Below are 27,015 nucleotides of genomic sequence, written 5' to 3'. Positions count from 1 at the left end.
GGTCACTTAGGAGGTATGCTGCTTTTACAAAAAGTGGGATACAAATAAAAGTTTTATTGTATTTATTATTTAAAAGAATGTACTCTTTGAAAACAAAGTAGAAGTTTATTTTTATCTATTATGACAAAAATTGCAACAGAAACTACTCAGAGATTAAAACACATTCTGTTGACAAACTGCCACCTTCTCTTGTCTGCATTTTAATAACAGCAAATAGCTGCGGAATACTAAAAGTATATTTTAGCATCCTGGACACCAGGGGTGGTCCAAGCAGGACAAGGTCACTCTCCCAAATGGCAAGGTGTGGTGGTCCCCTTGAACCATTAGACATATCTGGTACTCAGGGTACATAGAGATGCTCCAGACAAATGTTTGTCTTAGAGGAATGTAAAGCAGACCATGTCAAGGCAGTGGTAAATGGGGCGCGCAGTGTGAGTATGTATCCCATTATTTCTGCCAGGGCTTGCCTTCTGCGTAAGCTCAAAACCACGGATGGCAAGCCCATCTATAAGGCGGGCCAACTGTACTTACACCTAAATCTAGTTACCAGTCTAGTTGGCTGTTGCTCATTGTGTGCCTTCAAGTCATTTCCAATTCATGGGAAGCCTAAGGTGACCCTATCATGGGTTTTTCTTGGCAAGAAGTGTTCAAAGGAGGTTTGCCATTGCCTTCCTCTGAGGCTGAGAATATGGGATGTGCCCAAAGTCGGGGAATCAAACCCTGATCTCCAGAGTTGCAGTCTAACACTCAGAAGCGCTACAACACACTTGCTTTCTAGTTACCAGTCTGCAATTGATTCTGTTGTCAGATATAATTGGGACTAGGCAGTATATTTAGGCCCTTGTTTGCCTGCAGAAGGTTCTGTATTCAATTGCTGACTACTTATACCAGTTAACAGCCCCTTATATGATACCACCTAAAAGATCTTGGAAAAAAACCTACATCTCTGATCTGTTGCCAGGAAGGGCAGGGAATACTGGACTAAATGGAATAATGAGCTGATTCAGTGTAAGGTAGCATCAGAATCAATGTTTGTTGTTGTTGTTGTTGTTGTTAACTGCTGACAAATCCATTTTGATTTATGATGGCCCTATTGTTAATAAGAAGGTGACTTGGAGTTTTCTTATTCTATATGAATGAGAGACCTTCAAGTCACCTTGTTATCAACTGCCCTGCTCAGGACTTACAAACACAGAATAAAATGTACTGTGCTGGCCAAATGGCTGTAATAAAGTTATATTATTATTAATAAAATGTACATTCAGAAGACAGAAAATGACTGACGATACAGATGAATTCTTCTTTCTCTCTTGCCCCCATTCCTATCTCAATTCCTAGTCTGAATATATTATGTTCAGCTTTCCTCTACATGTTTTTCTTCTACTACAGAAGCAATCTCATCGTCAACATTTTCTTTAAAAAAATTGTGGCATGGCTTAGCACAAGAATTTTTTTAAAATAGAACATAATCACTTAGTTCTGGAGTGTGTGCATAGCTGAACATGTGTCTGTTTGGGACAGTCCTGTAACTATATTGTGTATCAGCCAAGGTAGCTTCCACTGGAAGGCAGCCCCAGCATTAGACAGAAGGAAGTGATTGAGTGCCACAGACAGCTGATTTTGTACATGGTGAAAGCACAGCAAATTGTAGCTTATTTCATTTATTATGGTTGCATTTTCACTCTTAGGGAAAGACTCTTGTGAGATTTTCTGTGTTGGTTGCCAAAATAACTTGGCAGCCCATGTGTACTAAGCATTCCATTTATTATTTTATTTATTTATACAAGTTTATATACTTCTCCTCTCTACTTGGAGATCTCAGGGTTGAGACCTTGATTTTTTTTAAAAAGTGTCACAATTTATAACAATTAAACAGCATAAAACAGAGAACAGAAATCCACAGCTGAATAAAACTATGGCCACTGAGCTCCAGAGGTCTGGATGACAAAACATGGTTTAACTTGGCACTGAAAAGAGGTCAGTATTAACACCAAGGACAAGGCTTCTACAATTGGAACATCATAACATCTCGACTCCTTTTATTTGTGTGTATATACATGTGCCAACATCCTTATGGTCCAAAACACACTGCAGAAATAATCTGGTTTCAGACAACTTTAACTGCCCTGGCTCAATGCTATGGGATTCTGGGAACTGTAGTTTTGTGGCACATTGAGCCTTATCTGACAGAGATCTCTGGTGCCACAATAAGCTACAATTCCCAGGATTCCCTAGCATTGACCCAGGACAATGAAAGCAATCTCAAACTGGATTATTTCTGCAGTGTGCTTTGGACTTATCTGACTATGACAATAAAAGTCTGACAATAAAACCTTTGCCTGACTGTGACAGTCACCATGTACCCGGTTTTATCAGAGTAGTCCTCTGTTTGAAGGCATATTCTATTTGAAGGGCTATCAAGTACAGGAAAACAGCCTAAGAAGCAAGGGCCTTGATATTGCCCTGTCATCAGATCATAGTCTCATTCCCTTCCTTATGCCTGTAAGTAATTTCACATTAACCGAGGATATAGCTTTGTTGTTATTATGTGCCTGCAAGTAGCTGCTGATCCATAACGACCCTAAGGTGAGCCTGGGGCTGAAAGTGTGTAACTTGCCCAAGATAACCCAGAGGGTTTCCATAGCCAAGTAGGGATTCAAACCCTGATCTCCAGAGTCATAGTCCAACACTCAAACCATTATACCAGTAGCTACATATTACGATTAATGAAGTGTAGTGCATAGACCTCTTTGTAAATACTCTCCCTTCTCCATGCTTGTAATTAATTTATCAGTTGCATATTCTTTCTTTTCCTCATCATTCTTGTCCCTAGAAATCTCTAGTTGTCAGATTCTGCATTTCATTCTTCACTGAAAAGTCAAAACAATAGAAAAAAGTTTGTCTTTCATACAGCTCACCTACTTTTTACTATCAGGCCGACTGAGACTTTTAAAAAAATGCTTGTTAATACTTTATTAATGCTTGAATACATTAATGCTTTTATTAATGCTTGAATAAATTAATGATTTATTAATACTCTCGTATTAATGCTTTAGGGATGTAGTGGCTTAGTGGTTAATATGCCAATTCTGACGATTGTAAGATCAGAAGGTTGGCAGTTCAAGGCCGAGTGCTGTATAATGGGGTGAGCTCCCATCATTAGTCTCAGCTTTTGCCAACCTAGTGGTTCAAAAGCATGCAAATACAATTAGATAAACAGGTACCACTTTGGTGGGAAGGTAATATTTATTTATTTATTTATTTATTTCTCACCGTGTTGGATCAAGGCGGGCAACAGTATATAAAAAGAGAAAACAATAATATCAAAGGCATTTGAATCAGTCCGAAGAGAACAATTTTTAGGCAAGTGGAGAGTGAAATTAGGGGATCAATTTGGGAAGGCCCGCCGGAAGAGATTTGTTTTTATTGCCTTCTTAAAGGCCTCGAAAGATGTTAGTTGGCGGATCTTGTCTGGCAGATCGTGTCCAGATTTTAGGAGCGGCAGCAGAAAACGTCCTCTGGGAAGTAGTTACCAGTCTAGTTCTCTGTGACTGTAGTAGGTTCTTCCCTGAGGACCTGAGAGTGCAGGAAGGATTATATGGGAGGAGGCATTCCCTCAGGTAAGCTGGACCCAGGCCAACACCTTATATTGTCCCCGGAAGCTAATAGGCAGCCAGTGTAGGGATTTTAAGATAGGTGTGATAGAATCAAACTTAGAACTCCCAGTCACCAATCTGGTTGCCATGTTTTGGACCAGTTGCAGCTTCTGAACATGGCATAAGGGTTGCCCCATGTAGAGCGCATTGCAGAAATCGAGATGAGAGGTTACCAGCGAATGTACAACTGTTTCAAGGTTTTCCTGTTCCAGGAAGGGGTGTAACTGACATATCAGCCAAAGCTGATAACAGGCACGTCTGGCTGTCATGTCAACCTGGGATGAAAGGTGAAGTGACAAATTGAGAAGCACCCCCAAGTTACAAACACAGTCCTTTAGGGGAAGTGTGACCCCGTCCAGAACTGGGGAGCTTATCATCATACCTGGATCGGGACTGCCTATGACGAGTACCTCCATTTTATTTGGATTCAATTTATGTCTATTTTCCGTCATCCAATCCATTACTGACCTCAGACAGTCATTCAGAGGAGAGATGCCATCCTTGGTCACTGAAGCAATCTGAGACATGGAGAAACAAATTTGGGTGTCATCAGCATACTGATTACACCCCGCCTCATGTCTCCGGATGATCTCACCCAGCGGCTTCATGTAAATGTTGAAGAGCATTGGCCACAGTATCGCGCCCTGAGGGACACCCGATTTGAGCTCCCTCTTGGCTGAACAACTGTCGCCAAGTGACACTATCTGGAATCTGCCTGAGAGATAGGACTGGAACCACTGTAATAGCGTTCGATGCAGTCATGCTGGCCACATGACCATCTGAGTCACTGGTTCTTTGGCTTAGTAATAGAGATGAACATCACCCCCTACAGTTGGTTATGTCTAATCATTCATGTCAAGGGACTACCTTTACTTTTTATATTTATTAATGCTTTATTAATATATAAATTAAAACTCAGTTCTGGTATTATCAACTAGATCATTTCCCCATGTGCTTCGCAAAGTAGTCCCAGTTCTTCCTCACTTGCTTGCTCCATGACAGAGGTCATCTAATAGAACAGCACTTTATATTTACAAAATGTGGGATATGGTTACTGTAAGCCTTGATTTGGAGCTATTATCTGGATTAATAGCGTTATTGAGTTTTGTCACTTTGTATAAATATGAGAAGGGAAATTTTTGTTGTTTTAATCATGTATCTTTCCTAGGTCAGTCATGGGTTACTGTGCCCTTATAAGTGAATTAAAAACTCCTTCCAAATCTTCTTACTCAGAGAACTGATAGCGATATTGTTTACACATGTAATTACTCCTGGCTAATGGACAGCCATGGAGACAGTCAGTGCTTGATCATGTTGCTCTATTCTCCTTTGAATTTTCTTTCAGCCATGGACCAAGTTCTTGGCTGCACCAGCAAATACATAGCTGAATAAAATGGATGCTATCTCAGCGTTAAATATAATGTAAAGAAATCTACAATTGATCTAGCATTGCTCTTTTATTTCCCTTTCATCATTTTCTCCTTCCCTTCCTGTAGGTTCACAGCATTATTTTTTTTCCAGAGTGGGCTTGTCATTGAAAGGCATACACAACACTGAATCCTGTGTTCTGTTGCTGAAAAGAGTTCTTTTTATTGTACCCAGACTGCCAGAATAGACCTGTGGATAATGGGAAAAATCAACATGAATCTTTCTCTTGGTGGTTTTCCACTGCCTTGATCCATTTAATCAGATAAAACAGCATTTGGTTTCCAGCCAGCCTCTCTTCTAAATAGGTTGGATTGTGCCCAGCTGACCTTTTGCTGTTTCCACTGATCATTAAAACTGAATAGATCCTTTAATATAATCTGTACAGTATTGTGTCAATTCATCTGAATTGTGCAGTCTATATGGTAGTTATGAGTAAATAATTCTGGGTTTTCTGTTTTATGAAGGTGAGCTAATGCAGATTTTGCTGTAAACCTTGGAACAATTATTTACTTAGTTTCATTTTTGATTATATATTTTTTTTAAAAAATCCTCAGGACATCTACTTGGAGATAAATTATACTGAAATTAATTGGATTTACTTCAACGTTAATGAATGAGTGTATTTATTTTGCATTGAGGCCATTTCACATCTTCAAGATTCAGCCAGCGTGATTTCTTTTGATCTAAATCTCAGTCTCTTAGACACCACCCTTGCTCCTGATTTATAGCCTAGTTATGTCAGCTTTTCCAACCGTAAAATGACAGTGCTCTGCTTATCCTGACTATTGAGGATTCATGTTTGTAAAAGTGCTTTATGTTCTGGTTTTAAGATATGGCTCACACTGTATTCTAGTTTGCACAAGGTATCCTAACTTTCAGCTTGTTCCCATCTGACATTCTGTGCATCTGTGTTGCACCATTGTTGGTTTCATACTCCTTTCTTTGCCATGACCTCTTCACCTATAAGGTTGCGGTTTTATCCCTGCTATTTGAGGAGACATGTTTTGACAGGGAGAAGGTTTGTGATATTTCACCTTGTACTGTGAGTTAAGATTCAGGTATCCCCTTCTCAACTTTGTTTGCAAGGTAGAGCTTTGGTTCTGGCTTATGTATAAGAAACCAAAGCGTGTAACCACTCAGAAATCTCTTTTATGCTATGTTTCATTATAATCATTTCAAAGGTGTGCAAGGCTGCCTTGTGACATGACACCTGATGCTAGAAACAAAGGCTAAGTAGATACAAGCATTCTTGTATTGATAAGGATTGTTGTTAGGCCAGACAGCTGGAATTGCTCATGCACTTTGAACAATAGTTTTATACTTAGAAATCAAGATCTGAGGATTTTTGTAGCATGGAGATATTTGCTTCCTAATGTATACTGCATCCAGCAACATACAGTAAAGGTATAGATACACATGGGTCCAAAACATAGAAGCAATCCAGTTTGAGACCACTTTAACTGCCCTGGCTCAATGCTAGAGAATTCTGGGAATTGTAATTTTCTGAGACGTTTCGCCTTCTGTCAAAGAGCCCTGGTGGCACAATACACTACAGTTCCCAGGCTTCCCTAGCACTGAACCAGGGCAGTTAAATTGGTCTCAAACCAGATTATTTTTGCAGTCTATTTTGCACCATTGTCTCCACATTACAAAGTTAAACTTCTATCTCACTTTAGCTGCCATGGATCCATCCTATGGAATCCTGGGAATTGTAGTTTGGTGATGGCCTTAAAATTCCCAGAACTCTGCTTCAGGGAATGGACTAGAGTGCTCTAGCAGTGAATTATAATTACTTCACCAGATTACAAATTGCAGGATTCTACAATGTGGAGCCATGGAAAGTTTAATCAAACTGCTATAATTGTACAACTGTAGCCAATTGAAAAGGTTCAAGCAGAATAAGATTCCTTTATCAGCAAATGAATGGAGAAAAAGCAACATCAGTAGGTACATTTACAAACTGGTTAGACAAATCTGTGGAGAAGCCTTTTTTGACACTTGTACTGTGTGAAGGAGACTTTCCTAGCAGTGAGTTCCTTCCAATCACTTTTATAAGTTTGGACTATAGGAATGTAAGAAGTTGTCTTATAATGATTGAGACCACTGGTGACTTTAACCCAGTATTGTGAACTCTGGCACTGGCCTTCCAAGATTTCAGGCAGGATTCTTTCCTAGCCCAATCCACTGATTCACTGGTCATCTCCCATCCAAATGTTAGCCAATCCCGATCTTACTTAGCTTCAAAAATTCAATCAAGGTGTGTTCAAGACGACATGGCTCTCAGAAAAATGGCATTTGAGGGGGGTTTGCTGCAATCATTACTCATAATTGGTTATCTTCACCCCACGAATGCATAGTGCAGGTTTAGCCTCCCTTATCCGGAATTCCAAAATCTAAAATATTTGGGAGGGGGGAATTATGAGTGGCTGAGATAGTGACCCCTTTGCTTTCTTATGCCACTCATAATCTCCCCCTGAGTATTTTAGATGTACACAAATTTTATTTCGTGCATAAAATTATTAAAAATATTGCATGAAAATACCTTCAGGTTATGATAAGGTGTATATGAATATACATGAATTTTGTATTTAGACTTATGTTCCATCTTCAAGGTATCTCATTATGTATGTATATACAAATAGAGATATTCCAAAATACAAAATAAATAAATAAATAAATAATTATTTCTTGAAGGCAGCCGTAAATAATTTCAGCAGATGTTTTTCTCTCTGCAAGAAAGTTGGGGGGGGGGGGGGGAACCCTTGCAAACAAAACAAAACAAAAACAAAAAACCCAACACTCAGTTTCCTGAGTCTATTCATAATTTGGGACTTCTTCTATGCAATATTTGCAAATGGTTGTTATATTCTTAAGACTGCATTTTCTGTGCAGAAAATCACATTTTATATGTGGAAAATACAATTTCAAAGCAGAAATATTAATTCCTGCACATAAAATGCTGTTTTCTATGCAAACCAGCCATGTGCAAATTTATGTGACTAAAACTTCAATAACAGCGTTTTCTGCCATTGAAATATTATTTTCTATGCAGAAAATGGTTGTTTCTCCTGTGCATAAAATGTGGCTTTCCACACAAAACAATCACATGCAAATTTTCTTAGAATAAGCCTTTACAGCAAAGATTTCCATCTTTGCAAGATTCTTTTTGGTAGGATTTCTCAACACTGAAAAACCATGTTTTTCAACTATCTATCGTTTTTTTGTGGGTTTTTCGGGCTATGTGGCCATGTTCTAGAAATTTTCTCCCTGACGTTTCACCAGCATGCTGGCAAAACGTCAGGAAGAAAATCTTCTAGAACATGGCCACATAGCCCAAAAACCCACAAAAAACTATGGATACACCAGCCATGAAACTATCTATCTATCTATCTATCTATCTATCTATCGATCTATCTATCTATTATCTATCTATCTACTATCTATCTAAACTTCAGCTCAGTTACAGCAGGGTGGGGACTTGGTCTTTCAAATACTTGCCCTACGTTCCCATCAGTCTTAACAAATTATAGAAATGTGTAGTCCAAAACATTTAGACAGAGAAAAGGGTTTCTCTTTTCAGATGACCACTGGGACAATGAACAGCTAAAATTCTAATTTTCCAGTTTCACTGAATCATGTTCTGTCCAGGAGTTCTAGTGAAAGCAACTTTCACTGGTCGTGTGCAGCTATAAATAACTGTGTGTGCACGAAAAACCAAACAAACAAACAAAACAAAAACAAACACACTTTAAGCCAAACTAAAATGTTGATTAAAAATAAACACATAAACACATGTATTCAGTTCCTCATTGAAAGATTTTTAACTAGTGCAGTTCATGGATCATTGCAGGAAACTTAATTAAAAAAATTTCATCCCAAGTGAGCAGTTCCATGTAATTTATTTGGGACTATGGAGGGGGGAGGGAAATTCTGAACCTGTTCAGCAAATTAAATTGCATGCTTGGTAATCCATTTTCCTGAAATAGCTGTAGAGTTTAGGCAAAATTAAGTTTCTTGAAGTTGGTATTTCGTTACAAAACTTTTATTTCAGCCAGAGGTAGTTATAATTACAGTTACAATTAGCATTAAAAAACAAATGAGCAATACTCACATATCCAACTTGGTATCTGATTGCAGTTGACTAGCAACTATGTACATTCCAGGACAAACTGAGCAGTTTACTAAGATCTGGAACATCATATTAATGAATAAATCAATGTTGTCTGTTTATATTTGCCAAGGGATAAATAATAATTCAAAAACTACAAGAAATTTTTGCAACCTTATTGAACTGCCTAGAATATTTTCAGACAAGGTGTATAGTGCCATAGACAATCATCGAAGAGTGGATCCCATTGTGTGAGGAAGGCAGGATATAAATCCTTGAAAAAATTATGAAATAAAGAAACTGCTTGGCAACTTTTTTTTGTAAAATATTCAAATACTATAATGTATTCTTGTTTTAATGTATAATAATGATTGGAGTGGTGAATACTCAATTTCAAGAACCTGAAGCTTTGACCTTTATTTATTTATTTCTATCCTGCCTTTCTCCCAAAAAGAGACCCAAGGTGGTTCACAATATAAAAATACATTAAAACAACATTTAAAAAATCCAATTAAAATAGCCTAATTAAAACAGTAAAAAAGTTAAAACTTTAATACATATAAACATTAAAAATATTCTAAACCAACTGCCCCAATAATACCATGCCTGAATGATTTTAAAAAGCTTGCTGGAATAAAAATGTTTTTGCTTGCCGGCAAAAGGCCAGCCTAGCTTCCCATGGAAGGGAGCTCCAAAGGGTGGGAGCAGCCACTGAGAAGGCTTGGGGCTTCATTCAGGATAAAACCTACAATCACCCATATTCTGAACTCACATTATTTTGTGGGGGTTTTACACCAGCCTAATCTGAGAAGGCTGGAATTGCAGAGAAATATTTTTTTACACTGGCCCCATTTAGATATCGTGTTAAACAATACGGTTTCATTTCTGTTTCAACACACAAAGTTTATTATTATAAACAGACTTGGAAAATATCTGGTTAATGGATATAGAAGGGAAGACTAGCCACAGTTTCAGGACTGGATGTGATGATAATCTACAGTTAACTAAAAATGAAAACAAGCTTTTCTTAACAGTTACATCAGAGGAAGAAAGGGAAGGAGGACAAAATCAATCTCAGACTTGTGCATTTTAATAACTGATAGCTTAATGTTTCATGTAATAATTATATTGGCTCCTCTGGATGCCAGTATTAACCTAGTTTCCTGAAGGCTCACGCTTATTTCCAGAAGATTCACATTGGCTTCATATGGGTTAGTCTACACAGTGTATTGTACAAATCGCTGTGGGGTTTTTGCACATTTGCTCTGATGTCTAATTGTCTTCACTTTCCTGTGCATATTTGCATCTGTTTATTCTCCCTCTGCCAGAAAGGCACAGCCATTTGAATTCAAGCAATCAGATGAATGGCCACACATTTGAAAATGTGCATCCTTGTGTATACTCCCAGATACCCCATTAAAAACCACAAAGAGTTTTCTTTTGGAGTTTAAGGAGCCTCCAGCCCCACAAAAGCCCTGAACTCCTGTGAATTGCATGTGGCTGTATCACATTCTAATTGACTGGAATTAAGAATATTTTCATCATGTAGACAATCCCCAGGAGGTTACTGAAATCAGCTTTCTTAAAGTCTAGAATGCATGTCTAACTACACTTGGCTTCTACCTTTTGCTGTACAACAAATTCCAGGAGAACATAGGCTGCATCCACATAGCAGAAATAATCCGTTTTGACACCACTTTAACTGCCATGGCTCTGTGCTATAGAATTCTGGGCATTGCAGTTTCTAGAGTTGCAGAACAAAGCTCTGGGGCCACAACAAACCACAGTTCCCAGAATTCCATAGCACTGAGCCATGGCAGTTAAAGTAGTGTCAAACCAGATTATTTTTGAAATGTGGATGCAGTCATAGTCACTTCTATCTCCCACCAATTTTACCCCATTAATCTGATCATGACTGTTAGGATAAGATTCAAAATTGGTGATCCCTTGATTGCCTCTTCCACTTTCTGGGCAATGAAATTCTCTGCAAAGGATGTGAAGAATTTGTTGGATCTTATATTCTTGCTAGAATTTGACTTCCAACAAATATCAAGAAAGTTTAAATCTCGCATCACTACCACACCTCTCCTTTCTGAATATTTAGTCATATTGTCTCCTTTCTAAATGTTTGGTCTTCTTCTCTCATTTCTGAATGTTTGGTTATACTTCATTTAATGTGAATTGGAATGCCACGTGGAGTTGTGAAAATCATAAATCACTGATATATTTAGGCTAGTGAGCAACATTTTGGAAATGTCAGTGCACAAGCTTTTGCCTCCTTGTAAAACTGCATACAGCCTGCGTCATGGAGCATGCTGTGCCTTTGAGCTGTACCGGCTGGCTGGCTTGCATGGCTAGAAAGAACCCATGATATAATTTTGTACATGAACATTTTGATGGTTTTTTTCCCATTTACAGGTGCAGTACTGTGTAAATAGACTTGCATATTTTGCAGTTAGCCTTCAAATACATATCTACTGTATCAGGCTGGACGTGGGGGGAAATGAATCTCAAATGCACCAGAGCTTTGAAGAACTCTTGTACATCAATTTTCATCTTAAAACAAAAATAATTTTAAGTACATGACATGTTGGTTCTGCTGGTGAAACTGATAGAATCACAGCATATAAAACAAATAGAGTAAAGATTGCTAAAGATCAGTGGCTTAGTGCAGCGTATTGCTTTATGAGAATCTACTTGAGACACATGCAGGTATCTGCCCACTTTATTTCAATAGAATTAAGGCCTATACAGCTTTCAAATCTGGCCCAAGTGTTGCTATTGTGAGCCATTAACTGCATCTAGGAATTGCAGCAATCAACTATTCATGGGTACAGTATTAAGAGAAATTGCTAACCAGAAGACTAGTTGCTTCTCAGACACACTCTGTTGTTGCCAGAATGATTTTATAATCACATTATGAATATTGTACTGCTTTGCATGTATCTGATGCTGATAAGTAAAGTTTTAAATAGCTTCAGGACGTGCTGTGGATATGGTCTCAAGAAATGATACTGCACATGTACATATTACTACTTTTTACCTATATGTACTAATTATTTAAAGTTCTATTTGTGAAGATAATCCTTTTCACAAGGAAGAATGTCCTGAAAGTAGATTTACCAAACAAAATGTTTTCTAGGATACAAATAAACCCAGGAAAAAAGCTGAACCATATGAATGAATAACTAAGCAAATATGAATGTGAAATATGCATGAAGTGATATATGGAATGTATATTTAAATGCACTGTATTAAATGGTAATAGGCATGTTTCATCAGATATGTAACTGGGTAGTTTTTATATAAGAATACAGTAGTTTGGAATAAAAATCCATATATAATATTGCACAATATATAATTTTTGTAATGTTCTTTACAATGTCTTCTTTCTTAGAGAAAGCCGATAAAACAAGCATATATTAGCTTCAGCAAGTTTACTCACTTGAGAAGTATTAATGGCATATATTAAACATCAAAACATAGGTCACTACCCATGTAAAAATTGTACAGTTAACTTTAATCAAATTGTTCATATTATAGTGTCTTCACAATATTTTGAAATAACCTGTTACAATAAAACAAACCTTGTACAGATAATTAATTTTTGACATATCTTATGTCTTCATAGTGACTTGGACTTGTATTGGCAGCCTGCCCCAGTTAGTATTTTGTTGGTTTTTATTGTTTTAGTCTATTGTTTTATTGTTTTTATATAAAACACCAACCTCACAAGTGATTGGGCACAGGTGAATACATTTTCAGCTGGCTAACAAGCAGTTACAAGTCTAACTTGGTGGTTAGCCAGCTGAAAAATCATCGAAATACCTTTTTAAAAAGCAGTAGCAGCAGCAGAAGAAGAAATGAATCAATGTTGGCAATTGCCATGAAGAACTTCAGTCAGAATCATATTTCACATTAGTAGCATGTTGGTATGTGGAATGACTCTATTACTAATGTACCCAGGGGCAATGTTGGCGGAAAAAACCCTCTTGACGATGCTGGAGAACTAAAACAGACATCTGCTATCAGTTAAGGTGATAACAGTTGGTACAATAATCTAAAAACCAGCCTTCCCCAGACAAAGTCTCTCCAGATGTGTTGGCCTAGATCTCCATATAGATCCAGCCAGCATGTCCAAATAGGAATTGTAAGCCAAACCATCTGGAGGTAACTAGGTTGCAGAAGCCTGTCCTAAGTTAACCATTAAACCAACTGCTGTAAAACTGAAACTATCCTCAACAGTTTCCCATAGTGTTCCATCTTCATAGACTGATTTATGGACAGTGTCTCATGAGCCAATTGGGAGTATGGTTTGAATAATCAGTGTAATATCTTGATTTACAGAATGGACTCAACGCTCTCCACCTTGCTGCAAAAGAAGGCCATGTGGGTTTGGTTCAAGAATTGCTGGAAAGAGGATCTGCAGTGGATTCTGCTACTAAGGTAATATTATCACTGATTTTATAGAGAGCAGGACCAAGCAAAATATGGCTGATGGTCTGCAGGCACCTGCCCAGCCTCCAGTGTATGTTAAATCTCTCACATGCGCAACATATACCATATATATATATAAGCCATTGATCCCTTTTGTCATGTTTTGGGTTCTCTGACCTGTTTTAGACCCAGGGGAAGCCTTTTTAAAACTACTTTTGAAAAAAAAGTTGCATAGCCACACCTATAACATTTCATCTGCTCCTAAAATATGTATTGAAATTGCCCCTTCTCCTATTCATAATGAAGACCCTTTAAAGCAATAAATTAAGCAATAAATCAAATCAATCAACCAGTCAATCAATGATTGAAAACTGGAGGTGGGGGATGCATTGGAGAGACAGGGATTGAGAAAGCCTTCCAAGGCTCAGAGAGACAGAGCAGGCTCTGGACCTATGGAACTTACTCATGCTAATATACTGTATAGGGAGAATACTGGAAAAGACAGGGAATATGTCAGCTGTTCATTGAAATATAATACTCAGTGCTTCTGAAACATGTCCTTTAGAACTTAGTATGTTTTTTGTGCACATTCAATTTGCTATATTCACCTTCCTTCCTACTCACCCTACAAAATGTTATATTGGCATCCTATAGGCTGGACTGTGATTGTAATGTCTGTCTGTTTGCCTGCCTGCCTGTCTTCTGTGCATCCCAGAAGAATACAGGTTCAAAGTGTTTTAGGGGAAGCATTGCAAACCTTATCAAATTTTTACATAAGGTCCCAGTTTGCATATAACACTAAGCCAGGATTTAGTCAGAGTGTGGAGAATTTTCCTTTTTTGTGGGGCAGGGGAGGAATTACAACTTTGTGAAGTTGAAGCTTTCATAATTAGAATCCATAGTTTTTTGTGGGGTTTTGGGGCTATGTGGCCATGTTCAGGAAGAGTTTTTTCTGATGTTTCACCAGCATCTATGGCTAGCATCTTTAGATGCTGGTGAAACGTCAGGAATAAACTCTTCCAGAGCACGGCCACATACCTCACAAAAAACTATGAACTACTACTTTGTTAATTAAAAAAAATTCACATATCAACAATACTGATACTTTAAATGGAGAGGGGAGAATTTATTTCTTCTCTGGGAAAAATAAGGTAAAAATACTTCAGTTTTAGAAATTATATTGTAGTCCAAGGTGAGCAAAATGCATTTTTGTGGCTGCCAAGTTCACCCTATTTGTTTTTCCCTTAAATGCTCTCTGTGAATGTGTGTTGCCGTGTGGGTTCTGGTGGAAGGGTGTGGCCCCTAATATCTCCTAGGGGCAAAATGGTCTCCTAGCATGCTCTAGTTGGCCCCCTCTTATACCTTATACTAAATAAGGTATTGACAACGATTTTGATACTGTAGCACCAGTCTTTTCAGTTAGGTGTGGATGAAACATGGCCTTATGGTGCATGAGAGCCCAAAGCTGTTTTTGTGGCAACTAACTCCCCAAAGCCAAACTTGTTCTGACTTGCATTATTTCACAGTTTTTTCCCCTCAAAATGATAAGTGGACTTCAGGCCATTACCAATTTTGTCCATACTCACAGCCCCCAGAGAATTCTAAGTGCAGAAAATCAGCCCAAAGATTAATTTAATTTGCCAGTCACAGTTTTAAACAGTGCTCTTTGAGTAATATGCACAGTGTTTATCATGGTGTTGCTTTGAGCCATGCTGTACAGTAAATGATATAAATGCATATGTATTTTTGTCTTCCCAAAACAGAAAGGTAACACTGCACTGCACATTGCATCCTTGGCTGGACAGGGCGAAGTGGTCAAAGTTCTAGTTAAGGAAGGAGCCAATATTAATGCACAGTCTCAGGTATGTAGACATTGACTCTATTCTGAAGTTTAAAATTGCATAAAGTATTCTTTGTTTTATGTTGGCAAGGGTAATTGGGCAAACACACACACTTGCACGCGCACACACACACAGACACACACACACAAACAGATTCAGTAAGAATGAAGTGCCCTGTTTATTCACCACTGTGGAAAATATTGAAAACTTACTGATCGTTGGAATGTGTTGGGGAAACTTGTCCCCTTTCCCATTTGGGTTCAAGAATAGAGGCACTGGTGAAATGAAGACAACAATTTATTTGATGACAGACCAGCTAGATATTCAGCATTTTAGCTGAGCAATCTGGCACTGAACAAACATATACCTTATCTGTTGTTACTGTTGTCATGTGCTTTCAAGTTATTTCCAATTTATGGTCATCCTAGGGTGACCCTAGGATGAATTTTTTTGAGGGGGGGGCAAGATTTGTTCAGAGGGGAGTTGCCTTTGTCTTCCTCTGAGGCTGAGACACTGTGACTTTCCCAAGGTTACCCTGTGGGTTTCCATGCCCAAGCAAGAATTTGTACACTGGTCTTCAGAGTCATAGTCCAATGCTTATCACTGGCTCTCTTCTTTTTATTTATATTGGTTTCCCCCCTCTTAATCTTCATTCTATCATATTTTTCCTTATGCTCAACCTCTGGTCTTTCCTAATCAAGTGGAAAAGCTAAATTAGATAGTTGTCCAGTTATGTTTATTGGCATCAATAAGGTCTGAAAGTCACTTCTCATAATGTCATAATTTGGAGACAATAAAATTATGAGCTTTCCCTTAGCAGGTAGAACTTGACATTTAGAGATGTGGAACTCAGTGTGGAACAGAAATTGACCATTGACAATATGTCCCACTGAGCTGTCAGCCTACAAGGGGCTGCCTAAATGCCTGCCTATAAAAAAGATATGTGGCAGTCTAATCTCTCTAGGAAGGGAGTTCCAGAGCCTGGGAGCAGTCATGGAGATGTCAGGGTGCAGTGCATGACTCTTGTATATTTACAAATATGCAGAGCTTGTCTCTTGTGTATTTACAGGTGAGTATAGTGATCTGAATTCAGTGGATAAGAAAAAAAAAATGCCTGATCCTCTAGATCAATAGTTATCAAACTAAGAATGCACATGCTGTATTGATTTATTTCTCATTATTATTTGAGTAAAAGGTAGCATTTCTCTATAGAATTGCAAACTGATTTTGGAATCTGAGGGCAATTCTGTGAATACAAATGTGTGCTTATGACCTTGATGCACAGTCTCTATCAGGATGTTCTTATGGACAAATCCAATGGAAAAAGGAGTGCTAGTTGTGCCAAGATAAATAAATAGGGATTACTAGGGGAAACTATCCAATAGACTACACTCCAGGGGCATATATACACTGCAGAATTAAATCAGTTTGATATCACTTTAACTGCCATGATGATATCTTACAGATTTCTGGGAATTGTAGTTAGGTGAGGCGCCAGAGCTCTCATATAAACCAAGTGGAATACCTCACCAAACTAGACATCCTAGGCTTCCATAGGATAGAATCATGGCAGTAAAAATGGTGTCAAACTGCTTTTATTCTTCACTGTGGATACACCCTAAGTCTTTTATTTAGTAACAGTAAAAAGTAGTCCTAAATTTGTTCAAGCTTTAGTTAGGATGAGAGTGTCACATTAATGAACAATAGTTATTCATAAGCTGTAACTACAAAGAGCATCTGGAATAGTGCTCTTTTCTTTTTTTTTGCATGGAAGGCAGTGCTGCAGTATCTCAGTCAGTATTCTTTGATCTATTTTGGTAGCTGCTGACTCACACCAGCAAACAGAAGAGGCTTCAGAAGGGGAAAGGATAGAAAAGAATTCAGAAATAACTAAAGAAAACGGAATCTGTAGTGTGATGGAAAATTTTTTACATGTTCAATATCATGGAACTTCATATCACCAAAGATCTGTAGGACACAGGTGAATCTAGGTCTTTACACAGATACACACACACACCACATACATGTACAGAAATATATGTAATGGTGCAGTAATGTGTGTACGTTCAAAGGAATATATATTAAACTTCATACACCAGGATGGGACACTTATGTGACCCAGGGCAGCACCTACAATGGAGGCATTATATGTGACCTGAACAGTCTTCTCACATTTCAGCCACTTGTCACATGCAGAACCTATTTTTGACAATAGCAACAACTAAGGTTAAAAACACACTGCAGAAATAATCCAGTCTGAGATTCTTTAACTGCCCTGGCTCAGTGCTAGGGAATCCTGGGAATTGTAGTTTGTTGTGACACTAGAGCTCTGACAGAGAAGGCTAAATGTCTCACAAAACTACAGCCCTAGCATTGAGTCAGGGCAGTTGAAGCGGTCTCAGATGAGATTATTTCTGCAGTATGTTCTTGACCTAAGATAAAAATGTCCCAACAAATCTCTTGTCTTGGTAGGTACCCTTTCCCCTAGGAAATATAACGTATAGGTTGGCCCTGTTGAGGGAGGAAATTGGAATTCTTATTGGGGTGATATATATATATATATATATATATATATATATATATATATATATTAATAGCCCGCTTTTCCAGGGTAGATCAAAGCAGGTTAGTGAATATAAGAAGTATAGATAAAATAATAACACTCACTGCAAGCAAATTCTCATTGGGGTTGAAAAAGAAAATACATTCAACATTTTTTTTAAAATAGTCCTGGTGCATCAGAGTCACATTATTTGCTGCTGCATTTTGTAAATTGACAGTAAGTTGAGCCCCACGTAAATCCATAGGAGTGTGTGAAGGAGGAGGTATCTGCCATGCCTTTCTTTTGTCCCTTCTTAGTTCATCCTCTCAGGCACTTCATACATTCCTTTCTTACTATTCACACATTTATTTATATGTAGTGCACTTAGATACACAGTATTTACACATACCACTCCTGTGCTGACACAAGATTAAGATACAGTCTAAAAGCTGAACTTGGATACTTGCTGTCCTTTGACTTCCTTCCACAAATACCACAGAGCAGCATCTTTCCTTATGAGCAGTTTCAAAACATCTGAGCAGTTGGAATACTCATAAATAAACATTCCCTGGTGCTGCACTAACTAGGGAGGAGCCATTTCAGTACTGTACTCTGTAACAAGAGGTTTTGTATCTAAAAAGTTATGAAATCCCATAGCCTGCTGCTTGTACCAATCTCATTATCCCCAGCATTTATGAAGTTTATCTCTGGGCAGAAGAATGGAATTAACAAAAGCACTATCTTTCTGCAAATGTATGTGTGCTGTGTTTTTTTAATGGTGGTTGCTGCAATTGTGTGCCTTCAAGTTGTTGATTTATGGCAACTTTAAGGTGAACCTATCATGGGTTTTCTTGGCAAGATTTGTTCAGAGAGGATTTGCCTTTGCCTTCCTCTGAGGTTGAGCAAATGTGTCTTGTCCAAGGTCAAGTGGGTTTCTGTTGTGCGAATTCAAACCTTGATCTCCAGGATTATAGTCCAATGCTCAAACCATTAAAACCACACTAGCACTTGTTTTAATGATACCTCATTAATATATCTACAAATGCATTTAAAAACTAGCTAAATTTGCTTAAATTTTGCAGACAGACATAGATGCTTGAAAGTGAAATGGAAATCTGCATCTCTGTCTAACTCTTTCCTCCTACTCTCACCTCCACATATTCTCAACCTTCTGTTCATTCTATATCACAATATAGGAATCTATGTAGTGCAAGGGAAGTTACTCATTTTGCTGATCAATTCATTTGTGTGGTATAAATAACATAGACCTTTTTCTTTGCAGGCTATCTGGGAAGCAGACAAACGTGTTATGGCTCTCTGAATTGCAATAAATCCCAATTAGCGTGAGGTCACATTAGCTGTTCATTTATATAGCTTTGGAAATTCTTGTTTGAGGCACAGGATATGCTGAACAGTATAAGTTAGTCCATTATTGGGTTTTATTATTTGACAGTTGTTGCTAATTTATTTAGATTTATGGCCTCACTTTTTGGGTTTGCAGCAAGCCCAGAAAGAGCTGACTTCTTGAACTGAACATTCAAGGTACATATTATACAAATGAACCAAGAGACAAAAGGAAGGGGAAACAATGAATCAAAGCAGACCAGCATGAACCCCTCTTACTGTAGCTTCCAGCAGTTCATTTTTTCCAATTATGGCCGATAGAAAAATGACAGTGTCTGTGAGGAACCCCAAAGTAACAAAGAGAAAGTGAATGATGATAACTTGGGAACAAGATGATCCTAACCTTTCTTTCTGAGCCTCATTTAAAAACTTGTAAGAACTCAGCCTTGTCCCACTTCCCTGGCTTTGCCCAAAACAGTATCCTGTATCAAATGCATTATATATCAATGATGTCTAAATTATGTGATACAGAAAAAGAGAGGATGTGAGAATATGATATGCCAAGTGTTTTTTTTTTGTTTTTTTTTTGCTGTTTGGATTTTCCTCTTGTTGTTGTTGTTTAGTGTGCACTGTGCATACCCTCCAAGGGTAGCCCTGATTAATCTTATGCCTTCCCACTTTTTCTGCTGTTTATAATAATAATAAATTTTATTTATATACCGCTTTTCCAACAGATCAAAGCGGTTTACAAAGATGCATAAACAATGACATAAATAATTACATTAGCAAATATACAACTAAAATTCAACCCCTTACCTTAACTACATTTAAATTAATCAAAATACAATTAAATTAAGAATATTAAAAGTCTATTAATATATACTCTCAACTCAATATCAAATATACAAATACAATAACAGCAGCAAAAACTCATTATAATACAATAAAATATAAAATAGATAACAATTAAGGCAATACTATTAAATATTATCAAATACTATCAAACAATACTATCAGATTCTAAGAACCACCTTATACTACTATATCCTCCAGCTTTTATAATATTAGTTCATGTTGACTTGGAGGCTTCACTGGTGAGCCAGCTGTGAAGGGTGCCGCTCCCACCAGTCCCTGCCTCCTCACAGCTGTGTATGATGTTTCTGGCACTGGGGCTGGAGTAGTCTTGTGTCCTGGCTGGTTTGGAGGCTTCACCAGTGAGCCGGCCCTGAGGGGTGCTGCTCTCACTGGTCCCCACCTCCTCACAGCTGCACATGGTGGTGGTGGCACTGGCCGTCTGGGGATACAGCTAGCAAGCTGGTTTTTAAAGGTGCTGCTCTCACCTGGCCCCTCTCCCTCCTCAGTCACCTCAGCTGCTCTGGTGCTGGTGCTGGTGCTGGCACTGGTCTTCTGAGCCAAAAAAAGTGTACCAGTTTCTTTCTCCTCCATTTTCCCCTTTGTCCTAGACTTATGTCATCTGCTGCAAACTAAGTTCAAAGTACAGAAGAAATTTGCACTCAGTTAACTCAGCAGGGGGAGAGGAGAGAGGAAACTGGAATCTTGCCTGTTCTTGTGGACCTGGAAAAACAAGCTGTTGCATCCTCTCCTAGCTAGTGTCCTCTTTCTCATTAATAGCTTTTGGCATCTTAACCACACTCTGATGTTGCTTGGCCACAAGTATCCTGACTGTCATCTGTGAAGTATTGGAGGGTACGATAATGTGCAGTTGAAAGTAAATTATTCATTTGGAAAAATGGCAGAGAAACTAGACCTTTTAGGATTATCATGTGTTTATTTATAAGGACAGAATGCACACAAATTAACATTCAGTATAAACACAAACTGTGGAACATATTACAACATTTCCTTCTTTTAGATCTGAATGTCCTCTTTTTCACCATAGGTAACATGTGCTTGCATCTTCTTAAATGTTCTCAATGCACTCTTGAATTACTTGTGCCTTAAGGCCTATCTCACACCCCATGTTCCTTTATCTACAGCCAGTGAAAAACAGCTGTCTTCAGATCTGACTCAGGCTAAATTGGCATATTAGTGAAAGACTGTATTGTATGTTGGGGGTGTAAGAACAAAAGAGGAGGCAAAATGAGGGCATTGCTGTGTCAGATGAGAATGTGGCATCCTAGTGAGATTTTGCTTCAGTCCTCAAATTTCTAGCATTGCAGAGCGAGAGATACCAAAAATCATTCACACCTAGAGCTATCATATTTGCTGTGTTGGCATTCTCTTGGTCATTTTGCCTGGCCCTTTTCTTTGAACACTTAAGCTGTATTTGTAAATGCTCAATGGATGTTTTATGTTACTGCTGTGCTAGGAATTTGAGGAGAAAAGTAAATTTCCATTTGTATGGCAGAATTCTTATTTGGAGGGCAAAACCCTCATTTTGTCATTCCCGCATAGCTACACTTCTGAAAGCCTGTGGTTATTATTGTTGTTGTTTGTCTTCAAGTCATTTCTGATTTTTGGTGACCATAAGGTGATCATATCATAGGATTTTCTGGGGCTGAGAGTTGCCCAAGGTCAACCAGTGGGTTTACATGGCAGAGCAGGGAATCAAACCCTGTTCTCCAAAGTTGTAGTCCAACACTCAAACCACCACACCATGTGAACACTAACAAGCTTAGTGAAAACAGGTGAAGGCCAGTTTTAGAGAGTCACAAATTTTGGCAACACAGATTCAATAAGGCAGCAGGAATGTCCCATACACTGGTATGTTACTGAGTTGGGATTTACATTAGTGTGGAAGCTACCAAATTGTTCTGAACTAAGGTAGATTCATAAATGAATTCTTGCTGTGGTTAAGCACTACTGATTCCTGTATAAAAAAGAGCCAATGAAACAGGATGTAAGCAAGGAGCTAAGCAGGCTTTGTATTTTCATTTTTAAAAAAGTCTGGTGTGTTTGATGGGAAGTGTATGCAGCTGGGATATCTGTTTTAAAATAGCCACACAAACCCTGATTTATTCTGCTGTATAAAACTACATTTGAGTATTCTTTGCCTAAGTAATCTTTATGAAATTAATGGGGTCGCCATAAGTCAGCAGGCAATTTGAAGACACACACTTCTTAACTGAAGGTCAGAGCAGACATTAGCCTAAAATGTAGCCAGTTGGGATGTTGGTTTTTGTTTTTGTTTTACTCTAGGGTGTGTTCAGGGCTACAGTATGAATCAAAACCATACATTTGGGATAGAGGGATTTTAACATGTCAGTGCCATGGTGCCAATCCAGATAAGAGTCACCATGCCTTTATTGAAAACGAATGACCAAAAGAAATGACTCATAGCATAATGTGTCCAATCTGAATTGAGACCATAGCCCAGGGCAAAATTTAAGGCCCTTTATATTTGGATTGTAACCCTGCACTTTAATGCTCTAGAACAAAACAAACAAACAAACAAACAAACAAAAGATACAGTGCTGGTGTAGTCTTTAAACTACAGTGCTGTAATTCAGCCATAAAATATGCAGAGGGCTCTTGGTGATATTTGAGACTGTGAGAAAGAGGTTTTAGCATGAGCTTTTGTAGATGTGGTCTTCTTCCTCAGGTGCAAGTGAAAAAAGCTCATGCTACAACTTCTTTTGCACAGTTACTTTCAAAGTTGCTGCAAAATCCCTTTGCATACTTATTTTCCAGACTAACATGGCTATGTCTCTAAATTCAACAGTAAAGGTTAGAGAAAGCTGTTGTAGCTCACAAGGCTAACAAATTGGGTTTTTTTCTGCCCTGATTAAATAATTACCACAGACTTTAATTCTCCAGTTTTGTTCAGTTGAATTCAACCTTTCCTGACATGATGCCCTCCAAGTGTTTTGAAGTACAACTTCCATTAGCCCCAGCCACCATGGTCTGTGGTCAGGGATAGTGGCAGCTGAAGTCAATGACATCCGGAAGGCACTAGGCTTGGAAAGCAGAGCTAGCTTAGATGCAGTGTCATCTTTCCAATATAAAATATTATAATTTGACTTTGACACATATTTTACAACATCCAGTTTTAGAGGAGGAAAGTGCCAAAAATAAAATACCACCTTTATAGGGTGCATGTGATGATATATTCTAGTTTTTCAGCCTGTTTATTGGTAGCACTAAATGTTCCAGGCACTGTCTTACAGTCATTGTAGCAGATGTTGGGTTCCTGAATTCTGATGCAAATAGAATTGACTCAGAGAAAAAAACCTACCAGGCTCAGGCATTAAATGATAGGCATTCTAGTGCATCATTGTGCATTATTTCCCATTAAAATCATATTGCAGTTACATGTAACAGGCAGTATAGGAGATGTAGTCTACCTTTGAAGCAATCTTAAATCACAATATTCTATATATACTTTTTAAAGGAGTATATAACACAATTGTTGAAACAACCAAAAAGGTAGTGATATCTGGGTGTGCTGTTTTAATTTACAATGGCCTGTTACAGACTGCCAAAATAAAGCTGCTTCGGGTCTCTTTGGAGGTATGCTGTTTAAATGATGCATGCATCCTAAGAATCCAGAAGCTGCACCAAAGCTGCACTCCAGTGCTTAGGAATGGAGTGTGGCTTTGGCACGACCTCCGGACTCTTAGGACCCATGCATCATTTAAATAGCATACCTCCAAAGAGACCCGAAGCAGCTTTTGTCCTGTCTTTTCAGGCTCTATATTTCATACAGTTTTAGATGTTCTGTTATATTTGTACTACAAGCTACTTTGAATCCCATTCAGGAAAAAAGAAGGATATTAAATGAATAAATAACAAACTTTCAGTTTCAGAAAGTAATCAATACAAGTAATTATTGGGCCTGAACAGACAGGCCAAAATAAAGCTGCTTCGGGTCACTTTGGAGATATGCTATTTAAATGATGTATGTGTCCTAAGAGACCAGAAACCATGTCAAAGCCACATTCCAGTCCTAAGGACTGGAGCACAGCTTTGGTGCAGCTTCTGGCCTCTTAAAATGTGTGTGTCATTTAAACAGCATATCTCCAAAGAGACCTGAAGCAGCTTTATTTTGGTCTGTCTATGTTCGGGCTCATTGATTATTAATAAGTTAGAATTTAGTTTTCACTAAATCTTAACTTTCTATGGCAAAAAGAGATTATTATTATTGTTGTTGATGATGATTTATAAGTAATTAGTCAAAACAGCAATATCAAACATGTTCCTGTTGATCATATCTTCAAAGATGCACATTAAATAGAATTGTGATTAAAAGGCATGTCAAATAGCCAGATTGCTGCCTTGAGTTGGGCTGCACTAGGATTGTTGGAATTAGTTTGACTTAGTTTGACTTGATAGTGGACATTTCATTCTCTCCCAAATAGGTTGCTTGATTAATGTTGAGATCTAAAATATGGCAAATTGTTTCATGGAAGGCAGCGCTTAATGTAATGGCTTCTTTCCCCCCCCCCCCCCCCCCCATTATGAAAGCGGTATCTTTTTATTTTCTCTCCTCTTTTTACAAGATAGAAACTGCTACATTTGCTGATCATGATGCAATCTATGGCACATTGATCCAGATTTGTAACAAAGAAAAGTAAAGAGAAAATAAGGAAGCAAGGCACTAGCCACCAGAACAGCACCCATATGAGAAAAAAAATCACAGAATGTTACTTCTCCTCCCCAAAAAACAATTATTCTCCCTGCTCCCATTTCCCATCTTAAAAGGAGATGATGAATTGAGCAGATCATTTCAGGTCAGCCCTACAAACAACTTTTTAAAAATTAATTTCTCTCTTCATGATGTGAATTGTTTTACATAAAATTCCACTTATCCCTTAATATCTCCAGCTGGGAAGAATCTTCCTACAGCTTTCTTGCAGTTTTCATAAGCACAGCTCTCATCTCCTATACACTTTTGACAAAACATTTATTTATCGTAGACACAAGAATTAGAAAGAACAAGTGACAATTTGGTAGCAAGGGCACCATGAACCTACATTTCCAAAATAGAATAATGAGTGACAGTGAAATTTTTGGTGCAATCAGTATTGTTTTCTTGTTTCTTTTAAAAGTATGTTTCATTTCTTCCCTGAAAAAGTAACAAAAGCAACAAACATTGCAGCAGGATTGTTCTTAAGTATCATAATATGTCACAATTGAAAACAAATACTGTTTAAATACTCTTACAAGTATCAGAAACAAATAACATTTTAGAAAATAATCTTCCAAGCTTTGTTCAGAGGTTAATTTAAAAATGTGAGTAGGGGTTTATAAGTCTCCATTGTCATTTCTGCTGAAAGCTCATTGTTCTGAATCATGTGAAGACCCATTATATGTTATATTCAGGGTGGTCCAGAAGGTCTGTGAAGGGCAGCAGCAAGGAAAGCTCAAAATGACCATTTTGTTCCAGAAGTGGATGAAGCTTGAATCAATGATTCTTTGGTCCAGAACTATGCTTTCCAGGTTTTACCAACTGGGAAGCCTTAAAGTCTGGCACTCTGTGCTTTGCCTCCTCTTTAGGATCTTTTGCCAAGCACACTCTTGGCATCTACCAGCTCTATTGCAAAGCTCCATTTTGCTCCTAGAGCTGGAAAACCTGTTGTACTCTGGTAAGCTCCAGGGTGTCATATGTGGTGAGCTCAGGCATGTCAAGCATGGCTAGCTCACTTGGTTTGTCTCAAGGGCATCAGGTATGGCCGGGGTGACCAGATGCCATAACCATAAAGGAGGACATTACAATATAAAATCTAAAAAGCATGAACATAAATCTAAATATTTCATATGCTGTATTTACAGCTATATTACATATACTATATTTTATTATGTAATAAACTGTATTTTTCTGAAGAATTTTTCTTTGTTAAAATGCCTTGTTGGCTTGCAGTATACTTATAGAACTCTGAGCAGGATAAATCCTTGAAATTATACATCACTAGCAACAAATCCTGGACTGAAGCTACATTTAAATTAGTTCTTTGATTTGCTGAACTTAAGGGGAAAACCCTTTCAACATTTGCATTGCATCATCAAGCAACCCATTGCCTAACACGTTTGCTGCCCTTTTCCAAGCAGAGAAAGAAATGTACCATGAGCTCTGGAAGTAAAACTTGCTTGCTGCTACTCCTAGGAAAAAAGAACTTTGGAAGGATCCGTCATGCCCCCGTATTTGCAGTGAGCACAGGCTGCCAAATAGACAAATCTCTCAAAGGGGAACAGCATATGTGGCGTTTCTCAGTGGGCTTTTTAGTTTCTTAATCACGCTCAGAAATGGAAGACATATTGGAATTCCTCCTGGACAGAAGGTTGAAAGGTAGAACATGTCCTAGAAAAGGAGGACATCTGGTCAGAGTGGCCATAGCTGGTTCAGAGGTGGTATCTGATCCCAGTGGCTCCTGTGCTGGCTGCTCAAGTCCAAAACACACTGCAGAAATAATCCAGTTTTAGGTTGCTTTAACTGCCCTGGCTCAATACTAGGGAATCCTGGGAATTGTAGTTTATTGTGGCACCAGAGCTCTCTGATACAGAAGGCTAAACATCTTGCAAAACTACAGTTCCCAGATTTCCCTAGCATTGAGCCACGACAGTTAAAGGGGTTTCAAACTGGATTATTTCTAGTGTGTGTTGGGCCTCTGTGTCCAAATCTGCAGGCAGAGCACAACTAGACCCTGAAGTATGACATCACATGCAGAACAAGCTTTTCTTTTCAGAAAGCAATTTTCTAGG

At 38.2% G+C, this 27,015-nt stretch overlaps 1 protein-coding gene across 1 annotated transcript in view; it reads left to right on the top strand.

Annotated features, from left to right (window-relative positions):
• The window catches only part of ANK2 (ankyrin 2), a 198,655-nt gene that overhangs the window by 29,140 nt on the left and 142,500 nt on the right, over positions 1-27,015 (top strand). The window contains exons 3-4 of the mRNA XM_042470313.1: positions 13,540-13,638; positions 15,393-15,491. Of these exons, the coding sequence (XP_042326247.1) occupies positions 13,540-13,638; positions 15,393-15,491 (198 nt within the window). The remainder of the gene's footprint in view (positions 1-13,539; positions 13,639-15,392; positions 15,492-27,015) is intronic.

The sequence above is a fragment of the Sceloporus undulatus genome, chromosome 5 (assembly GCF_019175285.1).
Source record: "Sceloporus undulatus isolate JIND9_A2432 ecotype Alabama chromosome 5, SceUnd_v1.1, whole genome shotgun sequence".
Taxonomy (NCBI): Eukaryota; Metazoa; Chordata; class Lepidosauria; order Squamata; family Phrynosomatidae; genus Sceloporus; species Sceloporus undulatus.
This window is presented reverse-complemented; position numbering and strand designations above follow the sequence as displayed.